An 18011-nucleotide genomic window follows, 5' to 3' on the forward strand; every position below is an offset into this window, starting at 1 on the left:
TGCTGGATGTGCTGAGAGAGAGAGAGATGCACTGAATCCGTGTTCTACCCAGGCTGTGTCCCGTGTGTTTGGTTTGCAATGCTTCTTATTCTGTGCCCTTGTGAGGGCGCTTGCAGTACTGCTGCTACTGCACCCCTTTGTCTCCTGTTGGCTGGTCTGTGCCAGGCACAGAATCTTGTGAAAACGTTTCTTCTTCATATAAGGCAGAACCATTGACTTTGTACTGGTTGTTTGTGAAGTATCTCTCTACATGACTCCGTAAGTGTTTTTTTTTTTTTTACTATTTTAAAATTGCTTCTAATGAAGTTTGCAAGCTAAAAGCGCCACCTGGAGGACAATTTGAAGAATTGCGTCTACTTCAGCAGTGGATAATACACATACCTAAACTTCGAATGTCTGTGCTTGCTGGGGGCGCTGTACCTGTTCTGTGTGTAAGAGCATTGCTGGTACCAATGCGGCATGTGCTGAACTCATCAGCACAACCTCATTAAACAAACCCGGTTCCCTCCTGATCTTCACCTTACCCGAGTACTAAAATCCATGTCTTATTACTACAGTTATTGCTACACATAGTGAAAATAGTTGGCATTGCCAGTTGCCTCCTTGTTATATTTCAGCTTGAGCGTGTCCTGGTTGTTAAATCCAACAGCGCTTTGCAACCTGGAACATCAACAGACCATATTTCTATAGGGTACATTTGGAACTAGTAGCCGAGGGATGCAAAGTGCTGTCAACAGTAATCTGTAAAGCAGGACTGGCTCATACATCACGCTTGCGAGCACCTACAAAGGAATGCAGATGTTTTATTTATTAACATTTACTGATCCGAGCTGGTTCAATGCACGGGAAAGAAGCACATGAGGCCAGGGGGCATCATGGAAGAGAGGGTGGGGAGAAGCACACGGGTGAAAAAGAGAAATAGGGCACTTGGTGGAGGGCGAGGGGGAAGAAATAGCAGAGGGAGGAAACGAAATAAACGAAGGAGACAGCTGCAAAACACATACACTCTCATCTAGTGCTTAACCAAAAAGAATAACGTAGTGTTTTAAAAGTAATAAGTGGGTGAAAACAAGTAACGAGGCCATGCTCCAGGGAGAGACAAACGTAAGAAGAGAAAGGAAAGCCCACACACGCTAATGAGTAAAAAGCAAGTGAATGTGGGTGAACATAAGGCTAACCAATGGTAATGCATGGGCGAGCTTTAAGCCCGCTGTAAACTGACAATAGGTATTTTCGCAGACAGCCAGCTTAAGCGGTGTGGTATGCAAGACCCAAAAAGCAATCAATGGATGAGAAGATGCAGCGAGCCTCTGAGCAATGTCTCCTCCCCCCAGGGCTGGACTGGGAACCCAAAGCAGCCTGGCAATTTTGTCGGACCAGCCCCCAGGGATGGGGTGTGTGCAAGTGTGAAGCACTGCTCCTTTTGTTACTGGGGCCGATATTGCAGCACCACTACAAAACCGACCCCCTGTAACAAAACCGGCCACCCTCACTGCAGAACCAGCCCCCACCCTTCCAACCTCCCGGGTAAACACCTGATGCCTGCTATGGCCAGTCCGGCAGTGCTCTCCCCTTGGTTGCATCTAAGGTGCTGGAGCAGAACATCGCAGAGAGACGGACAGGCTTTGTGGAAGCAGCAATTTCCTGGTGTCATCAGCAGGCAGAACTAATTCAGGACTAATAGAAGGACTCAACCAGTCTGTGTAGCTGTTCTGATGATTTGCTGCTCGCCGTGAATGGCTCTGCTTTATCGATGCTATTATTCTGAACCTTCTTGCAAAGCTTGGTTTGACAGATGTGGTACTGCCCTAAGTTCACGGATATGTTATTTCATTCTTAATTAGTTGCCTTATGTCGTTCCTCTTCCTCCTTTCTACTCTGTCTCCAGAGTTGTGGTGCCCCTGGGATTCTTGCTGTCACCATCCTTTTAAACATTTCCACTTGTCTTTGGCTACCATGATCCAGTCACCCGGCTCCCCTGTGCAGTTTGGGGCGGTATCCAGGTGTTGCTGCAAACAGGTTTCATGCTTACCAGTGGGAGTGTGCAGACTGCATGGGCAGTGTTGGATCAAACTCAGACTGACAGAACCATGCCCTGGTGGCTCGAGTGGTATTCAGATGCCACCTTGGGGAAGTAGCCATGGATATCTCCTACCACTGTTAGTGCTGGGAAAAACCTGGGTGTTACCTTTGCCTGAACTTTTACTAGCCTGCCCCAAGGAAATGCTGTATCTGCTGCCTGTTTTTATTATCTGTATGAGTGAAAATAGTTGAATGCAAATAAAAATGTGTCCAGTGTACTAGGATACTTCTTTCATGGATTAACTGGGATGGAGCAAGTTAGTAATGCAGTGAAGGTGTAAAACTTACTACTGGATCCTCGTTCATTTAAGGATCACCCCAAATTAAATTTATTCCAAAATAATTTGATATTGGTTGCTCCGGAGATGGGCAGGTGACATCTGGCGCGGGTGCCACCCGAGATCAATGCTGCAAACAAATTCGAATACAACCATGCGCTTATTGTGCCTCTCACAAAGGTAAATGATGGACTAGTTGGTTTCTTTGGATTCCTAAAAGTGAGTAAAGGCACACATGAGCGCAAAATAGTTGGCGGGTTGCAGAAAGTGAGCAGGGTACATCTCTACCTAACGTCTTCAAATAATAAGTCTATCTCAGGTGCTGCTAGGATGGCGGACAAACCCTGCAGGTAGGCAACCTCCGCTTCAGGTCATGGTGTAGCTTTAAATTGGCAGAACAGTCTGGTATACCTTTATGAGGATAGAGAAACAGACTGGTATAACAGGATACTAGTTCTCAGAAAAATGGGCACTTGACGATCAGTCCCTTCTTTAAATCTAGGATTCCTCCTGGTTATCACTCTGCCGCCTTCATAAGCAATGTGATCACCCAACTACACTCAGCAAAATGCACTTCTTTCCCACATTCTTTTTTTTTTTGAAACCGTTTATTACAAATCTCAAGAATATACAAATATGGGCCCACAACCTTCCGGCCGGCCGCTAGGAATGGCAGAAACATATGGCATACGTTCATAGAACACTTGGCGTTACAAAGGAGCATAAGCAGGAGTCATCAACATCATGGGCCACAGCCATAATACGTCACAGTGCGGTTTCATTTTATACAAACAACAACAAAAAAAAAAAAACAACACCCACAAGGCTACCCTACAGTCGAAAGTAGCAGCACGTGCTCCCCAATGGGGAACCCCAACTATCAGAGGAGTCCAAGGAGGGGAAGGGAAACAGAGCGAGGACTGGGGGAACCCTGTGCCCGGGGCTAGGGGAAGGGGTCAGCTAAGGGGACGGGGCTGGTGAGGCAGCAGGCAGCAATGGTGGCGCGCAAAGACTCCCACGGTAGGCGTTCCAGGGGCCCCACACTTTCACCCATGTCCCAGGCTTACCCCTCGCCACATACACCACCTTTTCTCGAAACATGCACCAGTCCATGTGCTCTTTCCAGGCCGACACCGTCGGGGGGTTCTGGGATCCCCACAGTTGCGCAATGTCACGCTTAGCAATCATATATCCCAGAGTCACCCACCACGTTTGCGGAGCCGAGTAGTCAGTTGGTTCCCACACATTCAACAGGCATCTCCTCGCTTCCGGCAGCAGCGCAACACGCGTAACCACTCGCAGGACCTCGTGCACACCGCACCAGAATCGCTCCACCTTCGGGCATTCCCATAAGATATGCAGAAAGGTCGCCACGGCACCACAACCACGCTTACACAATCCATCCACTGTATAGCCCATGCGCTGAAGCCTTGGCCCCGTCATGTAGACCCGGTGGAGTATCTTGAGCTGGACGAAGCGAAGGCGAGCCGGTATAGCCACCTCCTTCGGAGAGGCCACCGCGGAGATCCAGTCCTCATCGTCCAATTCCAGACCGTCGGCAACCCAAGCCTCGCGAAGGCCAATCAGCAAGCCCGATCGATCATTAATCAGTTTTTTATAAATAAGGGATATCGTACTGTCTGGGACGTGGCCATCCAGCACTCTATCCTCCAGGGGGGAAGACTCCGGGATGGAGGCGACGTCTGGGAAGACGGAGCCCAGTGCATGACGGATCTGCAGGTATCGAAAGTATTCACTGCCCTGCAACTGAAACTCCGTCTGCAGCATCTCGAATGTTTTAAATCCTCCCCTCGACCAGAGATCCCCCACTTTACTGATGTCTATCATGTCCCATTTCGCGAAGCCCTTCGAGGTCCAGAGAGAGCCCAACTTCTCAGACGCATACAGCGGTGACGCCCGGGTCAAACGGTCCTTCCACCCCATAGCTGCATTAGCCGCATGCCATACTCTGACCATGACACGCGTAGGTCCCGTCAAGCGAGCGTTGGGCGCGCCAGAGTAGAGCGCTCGATTGTAGTCGCCACCGGGCAGTAGCAACTTGTCCATCTCAAACGCCGGGTTCAAGGCGGGCCCATAGAGGCCATGGTTAATTGCAGCTAGCTGGGAGGCCCAGTAATACCGTTTAATGTCCGGGAGGGCAATCCCCCCATCATACCATGGGAGCGTCAACTTCGCCAGGGCAATGCGCGGCCTCCCGTCCCAGAACAGGCGGCGCTGTAAACTCTCCACCTCACTGAAGTAGCGCGCCGGGACTGGGTCCATAGTGTTCTGGAGAGCGTATAAGAAACGTGGCAACAACATCATCTTGAACAACGCCGCCCGGCCGAGCGGCGAAAGCGGCAGACGCCGCCAGCGCACGACGTCCGCCTTCAAGCGCTGGAGAGGGGGAAGCAAGTTCCGCTCGTAGTGAGCCTCTGGGTCCAGAGTAATGTAGACACCCAGGTATCGAAACCCCTGAGAGGCAATCTGAATCGGACAACCCCGCGGAAGGGCAGGAGCCTCCCCAGAGAGCACATACACGCATGATTTAGCCCAGTTGATGACAAGGCCTGAGTTCCGGCCGAATGAACGTAAAACATCAACCAGGACTATGAGTGACTTACGTGGGGAGGCTAGGTACAAAAGGATGTCGTCAGCGTATAGGGACACACGGTCCTCATATTCGGGGGTCCAACGGAGTCCACGGATGGAGGGGTGCCACCGCAGCCACTCCGCTAGGGGCTCCAAGGCCAACGCAAACAGGAGCGGCGACAAGGGGCAGCCCTGTCGCGTGCCCCGGCCCAGCTCGAATGGGGCCGAAACTCTTCCATTCACCACCACCTGCGCCAATGGGCCCGAATACAACAATTTGACCCAACTGATGAAGCCCGGGCCGAATCCAAACTTCGCCAGCATCGCCCAAATGTATGGCCACTCAAGCGTGTCAAACGCCATAGTGGCGTCTAAGGACGCCAAAATGGCCGGCTCCCGCACGAATGGGACACGTGCGAGCACCCCGTGCAAGCGCCGCAGATTAAGGGCTGTATTGCGATGGGGGATAAAGCCGGACTGGTCTTGGTGAACCAGGTCGCCCACCACACCGACCAGCCGATTGGCCAGCACCTTGGCGAGAATTTTGGGCTCCGCATTCAAAAGCGAGATAGGCCGATAGGATGTGACCCGGTCCCGAGGCCTCCCCTCCTTGTGGATCACCACGACAGTAGCCAGACGCTGGTCCGGCGGGAGGGAGCCCAACGAGTGGGCCGCCAGGAACATCGCGCGGAGGTGGGGCACCAGTACATCTGGTCGCAACTTATACAACTCGATAGGGATGCCATTTGGGCCCATGGCCTTGCCAGAAGCAACCGAACGTATGGCGAGGGCAATTTCGTCGGATGTAGGAGCGGCATCCAGCGACACCCTGTCCTCCTCCGAGAGGGAGGGCAGCGCGATATCCCTAAGCAGGGAATGGGAGTCCTCCTCCGAGCAAGAGAGACCGGAGAATACACCTCGCGGAAATAATCCGCAAAACAGGAGACAATTTCTTCTGGCTCTGTGACACTCACACCATCCGTCCTCTCAATCAGCGGGACCACACGATTCACTCTCTCCTTTTTATCCAACCACGCTATCAGTTTGCCCGCCTTATCACCCACATCATACAGTCGCCCCTGCTGTTCCCTACTGAGGCCCCTGGCCGCCTCCGTAACGAGGGCCCTGTAGGCCGTCTGCTTAAGTTGTAGGACATGCAGTGCAGCATCCGTCACTCCGCCCTCTAAATCACCCTCCAATTCAGCAATTTCGGCCTCCACCCGGGTAACCTCCTCCCGCTCGCGCCTCCGGGCATGGGAAATGAGGGACAGGGCCTCTCCTCTGAGAACTGTCTTGAAGGCTTCCCACAAGGAGATAGCCGAAGGGACGGACCCCACATTCTCCTCAAAGTATCGCTGCAGGGATTTAATCACAGCAGCGCGAATGGTGGGGTCGCGCAGGTACCAGGCATTGATGGGAACTACCCTGCCCTCACCCCTTGGAAGGACATCAAAATGGAACAGGAGCGGGGAATGATCTGAGATACCCCGTGCCAGATGGCGCACCTCCCCCACACTCTCAGCATAGGCCGCCGGGACAAGGACATGATCAAGCCGTGAGAGGCTACCATGTGCCCCCGAGTGGAAAGTGTACTGTTGCTGCGTGGGATGTTTTAAGCGCCAGCAGTCCACCAATCCCAGTGTATCCAAGAGGCCAGATAGCCACGCCTGGGCCCGGGGGAGGTCCCTAGGGGGGTGACGATCCAGAGTCCCAGAAACCACCGCATTGAAGTCCCCCCCCAACCACTAGGAGTCCCCCCGGAAGGCCCAGGAGGAGGCGCCCCAAGTCTGCAAAAGTGGTCGCCTGTAACCCCGGTGGGACGTATACCGATACAAAAACCACTACTTTGCCTTCCATTCTCCCCACTAAAACAGCATAGCGTCCCCTATCATCATGGCGCACCTCATCAATTTCCAACGGGAGCGAGTTCTTCACCATAATGCCCACACCCCGTGAGCCCGATGTGAAGCCCGAGTGGGCCACCAAACGATAGCCACGCCGATTCATGGCACAAAAAGAGTTTCCAATAAGGTGTGTCTCCTGCAGGAAGACTACATCGGGTGAGATTCGTTTCAAATACTGCAGGACCACACCTCGTTTGATCCTATCCCCCAGTCCATTAACGTTCCAAGACAACACAGTGAACTCCCTACCCCCCATCACACACAGGAGCCATCAATCGTCCCCCGGAGAGCACCTTAAAAACAATACAGAAAAGGGTTTGCCTTGTGGTAAAAACGAACAACAACACCCCACCCCAACTCCCCCCCCCAACAGAACTCCCCCCTCCCTGCACCCCTGCATGAGCCCAAACAGCCCCCCCAAAGTGCAGTGTGCCTGTCGCCCCATAGATGGTGAAACTAACTAAACCCCCAGAGGAGGAGGGAGAACCCCCAAGAGACCCCACACGACCTCCACAGGAGGAGACTTACTCGAACAGGCGAACAGTCAAAAGTGACATCAATTTTGTCCAGAGCGAGGCATAATATTAGTCCCTCAGTCCTGATCCGGCGGGCCCTCTCCCCCCACCGCTCCCCCCCCCCACCCCCCCCGATCCCGATCCCCAGGCAAGGTATCTAACCAGTCCCCGGCAGCTTCGGGACGATCAAAGAAGTGCGTACGGCCATCCAACTCCACCCGCAGCTTAGCCGGGAAAAGCATAGCGTACTTAAGATTTAGGTCCCGTAGACGACGTTTGACTCCGAGAAAGCTTAGTCTCTGCTTTTGGACCGCTGGGGGGAAGTCAGGATAAAAATGTATGTCCATATTGTCGAGTCTGACCGGCCCCTGTAGTCTGGAGGATTGCAGGATAGCGTCCCTGTCCCGAAAGTTGAAAATCCGGGCGATGAGAGGCCTCGGGGGGCTCCGGCCTTGGGCCTTCCCCCGGGAACCCTGTGGGCCCGCTCCACTGCGAAGAATTTACTCAGTCCCCGGGGCTGGAGGTGGGTGAGAATCAAGTCCTCCACGAATAGATCCGCCGCCTCCTCTCGTCCCTCAGGCACCCCGAGAATACGGACATTGTTCCTCCGGGCCCGACCCTCAGAATCCTCCAAGCGACGATCCATCAGCGCGCTCGCCTGGCCAAGCCGGCGCACCTCCTTTTGGAGGGCTGCCACATCCGTCGTGAGGCCCGATGTGGTGTGGGCCAACGAATCGACCCGGTCATTAGTCTTGGATAAATCGGCCCTTACCAGGCCAACATCCACAAGGACCGAGTCAATTTTCTGTGCCAGTGTATCAAAGCGCTGGTCCACCGAGGCCTTCATCTCAGCGATGGCGCCCATCACGTCTCGCAGGGTCAGGTCCGCGGGCAGAGCAGGAGCATCAGTCGGGCCCTCAGGGGACCTACGCGGCACCTCGGGAGATCCCTTCTGGAGGGTATAGCGGTCCATGCTGTTAGACTGGTGGACTGCGCCACGTCGGGTCGATTTCACCTTTGCCCGATCTCCATCTTGCTTTGTGGACATGGTTCCAGTCCCACGGCCGTGCCAAGCACGCCGTAAAGGGCGGGCAAGCCGGTTCACGGGATCCGGGGGGGGGGTCACCACTGGGCCACGGGGCAAGTCACAGCCGGCGGGCCGGCAGGGCACCCCAACGGGGCCACACTACCTCACAGTGCCCCGCGACCCAACCTCGCCAAGACAGCAAGGAGGGTGCAAAAGCGAAAGTGAAAGTGCGGGGTACGCGAGCCGCCGCGCCCAGCCCGCCGCTGTTGTTGACTTTGCCTCCGGATCACCCCACAATTCCAATCCGGGGTCCGGCGTGGAGAAGGCCGGAAATCTCAATCGGTGCTACCGCCGGAGTCCGAGGTCCAATTTGGAAGCGGAAAGCGGGTGCCACCTCAGCTCGGGCTCACCAACACAGTCCCCTCATCTAGGACAGGATATTGTCAGGATATATGTAGGAGGTCGCGGAGGTCCTCGGGAGCCTCGCACCTACGCGGCCATCTTGGTTGCGCGCTAGGCTCCTCCTCCCTCTTTCCCACATTCTAACCAGCAGATAGTGGGGCACACATTAGCAGCACATAGTTTGTTTGGAGTTTATGGCTTTTCTTAGCAGCTATACCTAGCTGCCCAGCAAGAGCAATTACATGTGACCCTTTTACCCAGTATAGCATCCTTAGTTGAGCCCCTACGGCCCAATATGTGTACCAGTGCACCCCCACCATATCGGCCAGAACGCCACGATTTATTATGTAGAACAGCATATGGACGTGAACACTGATGTGAGGCTGGTGTTTGACCAAGAATGGCAGAGGATGAAGAGTAAGAGACGGCCTGATCGTCTCCTTGATTCTAATTCAAGTGCCACCCCAGCAGGGCCGAGACTGATTTTCATATGGCTGGTTCCAATCTGAGGTGGCATGGTGTGCAAAATAATAGACTGGGATGCGGCCCAAGTAATTACCAGTGGCGGAGATTAATTTACGCATTCCATCCATCACTTTCTTTTATTCTTCAGTGTGACACCCTAAGTGGGACAGGTATACCCAAATGTGGCTCCCATGGGCTCAGTAGTGCAAAGAAAGAGGCCCCTGCTAATATAATGGAAGTTCCTTAAAGCAGGGCTAAAGTAATCAATGTAAATAGTTAAGGCAACAATTTTATGAATATACATAAAAAATAAAAAGCAATAAATCAACAAGGACCAGAAATTGGATAGAAAGTAAGGACCAACTAAATTTTGCCCATGCCTTAAAATGTGTCTGTTCCTAATAAGGGTGAAACCGGTCTAGTGTTGCTTGTCTTCCCTTTCAAGGAGGATTTTGCATGATAGTTAGGGTTGGACTCTTACAACTGGAGATGGGTTGGCACTGATTTGCTTATGGCTGGGTCCAAACCGGGGTGGCATGGTGTGCAAATTAATGATATACTGGAATGTGGCCCCGAGTAGTTACCAGTGGTTGAGATTAATTCAAGCATTCCATCCATCCCTTTTTTGTATACTTTAGCTTGAAGATGGTGAGCAGGGGACATTAACACATTTTTTACCTATGGGATATGCCCCCACAGAGGTAGGGCAGTCCACCCAGGAGCACAGGACTGAAATGTACACTCTCCAAGTCAATTTTTGAGCCCTGAAATAACTCCCATGCACATTACCTCAGCTTTGTCCACCCCAGCAGTCTGGTGTTGGGTAGCAAGAAGAGGTGCTGGATGTACCGTAGATGTCACTGTAGCACTGGAATGGATTAAGACTTTCCTCTTCAAAAGAAATCTATCAGACAGACACACTGAATAGATCAAATCCACCACATTGGCCTCCATAATATAAAACTCTCACATAATACTCTATCCAGCTCTACCCCTCCCTGCCCTAACCTCATAGTCACTCTTTTCCTCTTATTTACTCTACTATCGCGCTCTGTGTCTTAACTTTTGCATTGAAAAAATAATACCAAGGTCCCATTGAGCTCATTACTCTCAAGCTAACAAATAAAAAGTATCTAAATGTGTCAAGGCCTTGTTTATTGAGATCATCTGGAGTCGCTGGATACCTGCTGCATGATGAGGTTTCCAGAAAGAAGGATTTTACTGGCTGATGTCTCCCATGAAACATTTTTTTAAATAATCAACCTATTGTACAGTTATTTGTTCATTGTTCATTCACTAATTAACCCATGTTTAACCCTCAGGTAGCTTGGCACAAAAGCAGTCAGGCTTAACTTAGAGGCAATGTGTATGGTATTTTTTGCAGCACACAAATAGTAATTAAGTGTAAAAAAAAATCCAAAGCCAATTTAGAAGTATAGAGTCAATTTTAATAAATAAAATTATACCAGAATGACAAAAATCCAATCAGTGGAACAGTTGATTTTCAAATTCAAAGTTTTAGGTAAATATAGCACCTAAAATTAGAATACGCCACTCAGGCTCATCTGGTTGTGCTACACCAGGCGAAAGTCAGACGTTCAGGTCGACCGTAATAGAGCATGGGCCGGATACAGGGACCAGGTTAGTCCTGCTGAAAAAGTTACTTTCTCAAAGTTCAGCACAAAGAGTTCAGTTCACATTGCAGGATGACGCGAGGAGCAGGAAGCGCGTCGCAGATATTTGTTGTTGTAGACCAAAGAGCAGGCCTCGCATCTTGGATGTTGTTACTATAGCACGAAGATCCGGTCAGGCGTCACAGATGATCGTTGCTGGAGCTACGCGTTGGTGGTCAGAACTGGTGTAGTCAGTCGTCAGTGACAATCATTATAGCACGAAGAGTTGAGCTCACCAGAGCTTCATGCGGTTTTCGCGGTTGGCAGTCTTGGTGTGAATGAGCCCGTTTGTGGTCACGAAAAGCCCAAAACTTCAGGATTTCACTTTTCTTCACAGGAGGAGCTCAACTGAAGCTAGCCAAGGGTCCGGGACCTGGGGAGACACTTCTTTGGGATTAGGAACTTACTCCAGCAAAGGCCAACAGGGTTCAGGCAGATCCAATGCATCAGGTCAGCTGGGCAGTTGTGGGGAGGCCTCTGGAGCTTGTTGTGTCCCTGTAGCCCAGATAGGAGGTCAGCCAACTGACCCTTGGAGACACACAGGTAGCCTGGGATGAAGGGAGCAGACCTATTATTCTTCTTAGAGATCAGAGCAGGCCTCAAGTAGCAGGGCAGCCCTCTGGGGTTCAAGACAGTTCTCAAGCAGCAGGGCTGTTCTCTGGCAGCAGCAGGGCTGTGCTCTGGGGAGCTAGACAGGCCCCAAGCAGCAGGGCAGTCTTCTGCAGAGAAAAGCAGTACATCTTCGGTAATGTCCACAGGTGCAGGAGTGCACTGAAGAGTGACTTTGGAGGTCCAGGTATACGTGATGCCAGTCTTTGAAGTGGGGGGATTTCCTATACTACCCCCACATCTGGTTCTGGAACTTTCTTGCCTTCCCCTGTCAAGGCTCCAAGAAGTCTAGGATGACAAAAGACATGTGTCAGGTTCCCGTGTGCATGCAGGAGACAAAGCCCTTTGCCATGTAAGTGGGGCTGAGAACCGCTCTACCCCTAGTCATCTTGACAAGATGGACCATGGTTTATTTTGCCTGGTCGAAATGGCAGTTTAAAACTGCACTACAGGCTGTAGTGGCAGGCCTGTGACATGTTTTAAAAGTCTACTTTAGTGGGTGGCACAATGAGTCCTGCAAGCCCACAAGTAGCATTTAATTTATATTACATTTCAGGCCCTGGGTAAATGCAGTACCATCTACTAGGGACTTGCAAGTAAATTAAATTTGTCAATGCGGTGTAAATCAATTTTACCATGTTTGAAGGAGATTGCACAAGCACCATAACACTGGTTAGCAATGAAAAGCGCAGAGTCCTCCAGGGCTTTCCAAACTCTGTGTCGCAACACGTTACTGTGTTGGCTGCCATGTGTGGATGTGTCGCGCGACGACAACGAGATACAGTCTATTCATCATGCAGGACGGTTCTGCGCATTTTGGTGATGCAGTACCTCCTCCTACGGAAGGCGGAAGAGGAGGAGTATCGTGCTGCCGTTCTCCCGCAGGCTCGTTGCAGCGCCAGTGAATAATATACTGCAGTGTCTCCAGCTGGCCGCTCTGTCGTCCCGTTCACGTCCAGCCCATACTGGCAGCGGCAGGAGGAAGCCGTCAGCCCCATTAGGCTTGGGGCTCACCATCTGGTGCTCACTGTTTCTTCCTGCCGAAGGCGGGAGAGGGGGAGTCGCCCTAATGGAGCATCGCGCTTCCATTCTCTTGGTCCGGTAAAGCGGCAGTGAGTAATATACTGTGGCATCTCCAGCTGGCCGCTCTGCAGTCCTCTTCTTTTTCAATAATAATATTAGTGCCTATATCGGTAAATCTTTAGTGTATTTGTTGGCATCTGGTCAGGTAACCTAGGACCCAACATGGCTTTCTTCTGAGGGGACAAATCTGTCTGGTGTAAATAGTTTATCTGGGTCTATTTAAAGCAGGGGTTCCTCGTAACAATCTTTGGGTAGCCTAATATACCGGCCCAATCACCATCGATAATCTCTTTTCCTTTACATGTTTCCCAACGGACCTTTACTGAGGGTACTTCGAGGTAGAAGGCAAGTATGGTCTCTGCATGTCTACAATTACCTAGTGTGAGAATTCTAGTGAGTACCTCAGATTTGCATGGCTATGTCTCTTCCGCCACCCATGTTTGCCTTGCAGCTTGCACCAAGGTGGCCTATGTTGTGAACTGCCCCGTCAACATACCAGTATCATCCCTGTTACACATACTTTCATTGAGACACTCTCATTGCATCCCATTATCTGTACCCCTTTGCTTGCCAAGTTTCTGCAAACCCAATCCTTGAATTTCGTATCTCATGTTCTTCCTATCTCTAGATTTCCACATTCCTTCCTTTCCACTATTCATTCATTTCCTTTCACTTGAGTGTTCCCCTTGTTCTCTTCTTTGCTTTACTTAATTGTCTGCTTCCCCCACCTTAATCAATTCATCCTCTTTATCACCTCTTTCCCCCATTCTTCCTTTCTGTCGCCATAACATTTCTCTTCTTTTCTGCAACATTTCGTTATTTACCATTTCTTTGCCATATGTATATGTCCATATCTCTTTCTTATATGCAGTTAATTTAGCCTCTGGTTTGCTAGTAAAACTGAATTACTGTGTTGCGAAATGATGCATGTCTAAAACTTCAGTTAATTTAACCTCTGGTTTGCTAGTAAAACTGAATTACTGTGTCGCGTAATGAAGCATGTCTAAAAAGTGTGTCACCAACATGAAAAGTTTGGAAAGCACTGCCTTATGCCATCAAAAACAAATTCAGCAACAGAAGGCAAAAAGTGGGGGGGGGGGGCGACTTTGCAAATAGTACATGTAAATGAATGATTGATTGAACTCAGGAACAATTTTATGATGTTCGTGTGAGAGAAATGAGCCCCGTGTGAACTTCGTATATTTTTCCAATATGTTGTGCAGTTCCCATACAGGTTTAAGGGGGTTGTCCCTGTTGATAAATACTCAACTTTTGCAACGATCTCTCACCTCACCCCCCTTCCTCCTAAACTCTCCCGATGTTGCTTGAGTTGTTTCCTGCTTTATTTTTCTTCTTATGTAAGCATATCTCCCTTATGTGGTAAAAGTTCTTTGGAAAGCGCTGCAATATAATCTAGGTAGTGACGTTATAGAAAAACATATAAATAATTAAATAAATGTTGAGTTGGGGGCTAAGGCTGCAGGGGATCCTGTGGCAGGAGCAGCAAACTCAAAAACGTTTGCTCATCCACGTAGTCATCCACTCACCCACTCGTTCACTCATCTGTTCAACCATCCGTTTACTTAATTATACATGCAGTTAGTTATCTACGTATTCTCAGTCACTCGCTCATCCTCCATCCATACACATGCTGACTCATCCCCCGTTGCAAACCTGCCAATCAATAAAGAAGCCCTTTCACTTTTATTAAGGCTACTTATTCTGTACCAATGCTCGCTCTCTTTTCAATCCCCTTTTGGAACTCTTTCCCAGTCAGTCTGCCCGAGAGCAGTCACTTCTTATGTTCAGATGGAAGCTGAGAGGAGAGTTACTGATTACCAAGTCTGTCTTCTAATGACGACCAACCTCCGAATGATTTGTTGCGTTTTTTGAAAAAACAAAGGAAATAGAAAGAAGAAAAAAATGTCCATACCAATGAAACAGATGTGTTGAAAGAGCCAGTGTAATTTGTTTGCTTGTGCTGTTTCTTTTGTGGCTTCGGAGCGACATAACTTCTTCTCTCTTTTTTTCTCTTTATTTAAAGATCATATATGGGAGTTTCGAAATGTATTTGCCCGACGGAATGCGGTTTCAGGGGCTATAGAGCTGCACACAACGCCCTGGTCCTCCTGCGAGTGTCTGTTTGATGACGACAGACGAGCCCTGGACTTTAAAGTCAAATATCAAAATGACGAGGCCGCACCACCAAAAATCGCAGACATCCCATCCCTCCTTACTGAGAAATATTCAGGTGAGGATCTTGCGCGGAACGGTTTGTAGGAGAAGCGCCTGGAGAGAGGAATACATCCTCTCCTTCGTCCGCCTATGCAGGACATTGCTGTTTGTAATGATTCCCAACTCTTCAAAAGCCTAAATGAAGTAATCTCTGATAAATGCAATAGGTTTGACTTCCTTACAATAGCGATAACTCTCCTTGCCATAGTGCTTCCCTCCAAATGTCTGCACTTTAAGTTACAAGTGCTATTATCGCGTTTATTATTACTCCATGAACCCACCTGGTGGATGGCAGAGATAGCTTCTCTGTGTTCCAAACGTGTGACTCGCAGATTACACCAGAGGCAAGCGTTTAACTCACTCAGACATCTTGTTGGCTAAGTGGTTCGTGCACTGACACAGGTGCGCAAAAAAGCATTTATAAAGGATGACATAACTACACAGACAGCGCCGTAGGCGTACGTGCTCACACAGACAACAAGCATGCACAAAATCAACATAAGGCACACATAGAGAGCTCATATGAATGCCCCCACACACCCAAAATACACATACATGCAAAGGCACAACAATGCCTACAGACGGTAAATAGCACTCACAACGAAGCCGTCTCCCTGCATGCAATTACAACGCGGTTGTTACAACGACGGCATTGCAACAACGCATGCCATTACCCCACAAGTGGAAACAACGACTTGCGGAGGGGGAGAAAGTGTTGGATTTAAAATCCAGCACCTTCCCTACTGTCCACTCAGACTGGAGTTGGAATAGTAAATTATAATATTCCAACCAGGGCCGGACTGACTACCGGGCGTTTTGGAATGCTGCTGAGCTGGGGGCTGATTTCGTTGATGGGGACCTGGGTGTACTGAACGAAATTCGTTTTGCTTTAGTTATTTCGAAGTACAAGAAGGTCTCCATGAACGAAATCAGCCACCACCATAGTGAAATCAGCCCCCTGCTCGGCAGAATTCCAAAACGCCCGGTAGTCAGTCCGGCCCTGATTCCAACATCCAGCGCCCCCCTCCGCAACTCGTTGTTCCGACTTGCAGGCTATTGGTATGCGTATTTACAACACAGTCGTTGTAACGACCGCGTTGCAATTGCATGCAGGCTGACGGCATGCGTGAAGAGGAGGCATATTCCACTGGTGTGCATAGGGGCGCAAACACACATAACAAGGACCGTTTACTTAAACCGTATTCCTTTTATTGGTAGCGATAGGGCACCTCTAACTGAACATAGCATGGCAAATGGCATTGTAACTGTAACTCTGTGTTACCACATATGAAACTCTTGTTTAATGTAAGAATGAAAATATGCCATAGTCCAGTGATTAGTTAAGAGGCTTCATGTGTATGGACCAGGAGGATCAGTACTGTGCAGGGCTGGAAGATGGAAAGAGGGTGAAATTGCCTGAGTGGCTGCTGGAGGGGTGAGAGTGCTGTGTGTTTCTGGAAAGTTCTCTGCATGGCTCGTGTGTTTGTGTGTGTCGAGGAGCATCAGTACGCACTCAAGGTTTCTTCTCGTGCCAGTTATGGCCCCACCTATGCTTAACAATTGTAATAAGCCATACAAGAAGCATTTTCCATTTTACGTCCCGTGGTAATGTGTTCTCTTGTGACAGCCAGAGCTACTAAATGGAAGGAAACCAAACTTTCCCTGAAACTGGAACTTTACATAGACTATAACCTTTTCTGGTTTGATTGGGAAATGCAACAATTCTTCTGTTGTCTGTACAAAATAATTCCTCATAAAAAATAATATAAGTGGATTGTATTAACATAGTGATATACCTTTTTAGTTCCACTGTCCATCCAGGAACAAACAGTCACATAAATAAAACCGTAATGGGATTTTCAACATTATTCTTTAAAAATAACTAGGGATCATTCCATTATTTCTTTATTTAAGAGTTTTTTTATGGTGCTTAATCATTCTAAAACTCGGAGGATGGGCCACCGGCTGAAACACGATTTAAATTTGTGGTACAATAGCAAGTCATGTTGCAGATGTGACGAACGGGTACAGCCAGGGGACATCCAGGTGGGTTCTTTTTCTTTACCATTATAGCTCCAAATTGTATTTATGTTAAATGACATCTAGGTATTTTAAAATGTTTGATTCAAGACTCTAATGGTACTCTTCTAGTTGTCTAATTGTCCAAGCCCATATATACCCATATACGCCCTGGTGGCGGATAATCTCATCCTGGGTGGTTACTTTAATTGCGTAGCGGATCTTCACCTGCACAGGTCCACACTGCCCTTACATGGAGCAGTGGCACACAGGACCTCAAGGGGTTTCTGCGACTGGACGGCTCACTGGGGACTTTTAGATGTTTGGAGACAGCAACATAGTCAGGACTTATTATTATTATTTTTTTTATTGAGCAGAGCAAGGACATAACAGCATTAGAATAAAAATATTACAACAAAAAAATCTGGACTTAACACTGATACACATACTTAATCATTAGTCAACTGGAACCCATCGGACATAAATAAACGTAATCCAAGTTAATGAGTAAACATTTTTTGAAAAATAACACATAAGTCCGGCAAAGCTATCTCTTCATTTAAAAATTACCTAATAATCTAGCCATTAAACACTAAAATAAGTTTTCCCTAAGTTAATTGAATGTTCTAAATACAGACTACCTCTTAATAAACATATTTACGGACAATATTTACATTAAAGTGCACTGATTTGAGGAATTCGACCCTAGGATTGCAGTTTTTCCAAAAAACGCTAAAATCCTCCAGCTAATCATCACTCGCAGCGGAAAACAGTATCAAGGGACAATTGCACCTTCTCATTGCTATGAGACCCTAAAGTGACATGTGCATAGTTACCTTCAGTTGTAGTGATATTACATCCTCAAGTTTACAACGGAGATAGAGATACTTCATCTCATAAACATCACATAATATTAACTAAAAAGCGGGAACACAAATCCATCAATAATGTTTTAAAACCTTATAACTGTGCAAAAAATGACAACATTACAGTACAATCAAACTTCCCCTTGAATATCCGGGCCTAAAGTGCAATGTGCTAAGGCACTAGGTTTCTGTCAATGTATCCCAATTGTCAAAAATACTTCCCAGCTTCCAAACATGAAGGCCTAAAGTGCCATGTGGTAA

General features: G+C 48.8%; 1 protein-coding gene across 2 annotated transcripts in view; it reads left to right on the forward strand.

Moving 5' to 3' along the window:
• The window catches only part of SHLD2 (shieldin complex subunit 2), an 844943-nt gene that overhangs the window by 635216 nt on the left and 191716 nt on the right, over positions 1-18011 (forward strand). For both annotated transcript variants that reach the window (XM_085607834.1, XM_085607842.1), the window contains one exon: positions 14675-14881. In XM_085607834.1, the coding sequence (XP_085463960.1) occupies positions 14675-14881 (207 nt within the window). The remainder of the gene's footprint in view (positions 1-14674; positions 14882-18011) is intronic.

The sequence above is a fragment of the Triturus cristatus genome, chromosome 1_2, assembly GCF_964204655.1.
Source record: "Triturus cristatus chromosome 1_2, aTriCri1.1, whole genome shotgun sequence".
In the NCBI taxonomy this organism is placed as follows: domain Eukaryota; kingdom Metazoa; phylum Chordata; class Amphibia; order Caudata; family Salamandridae; genus Triturus; species Triturus cristatus.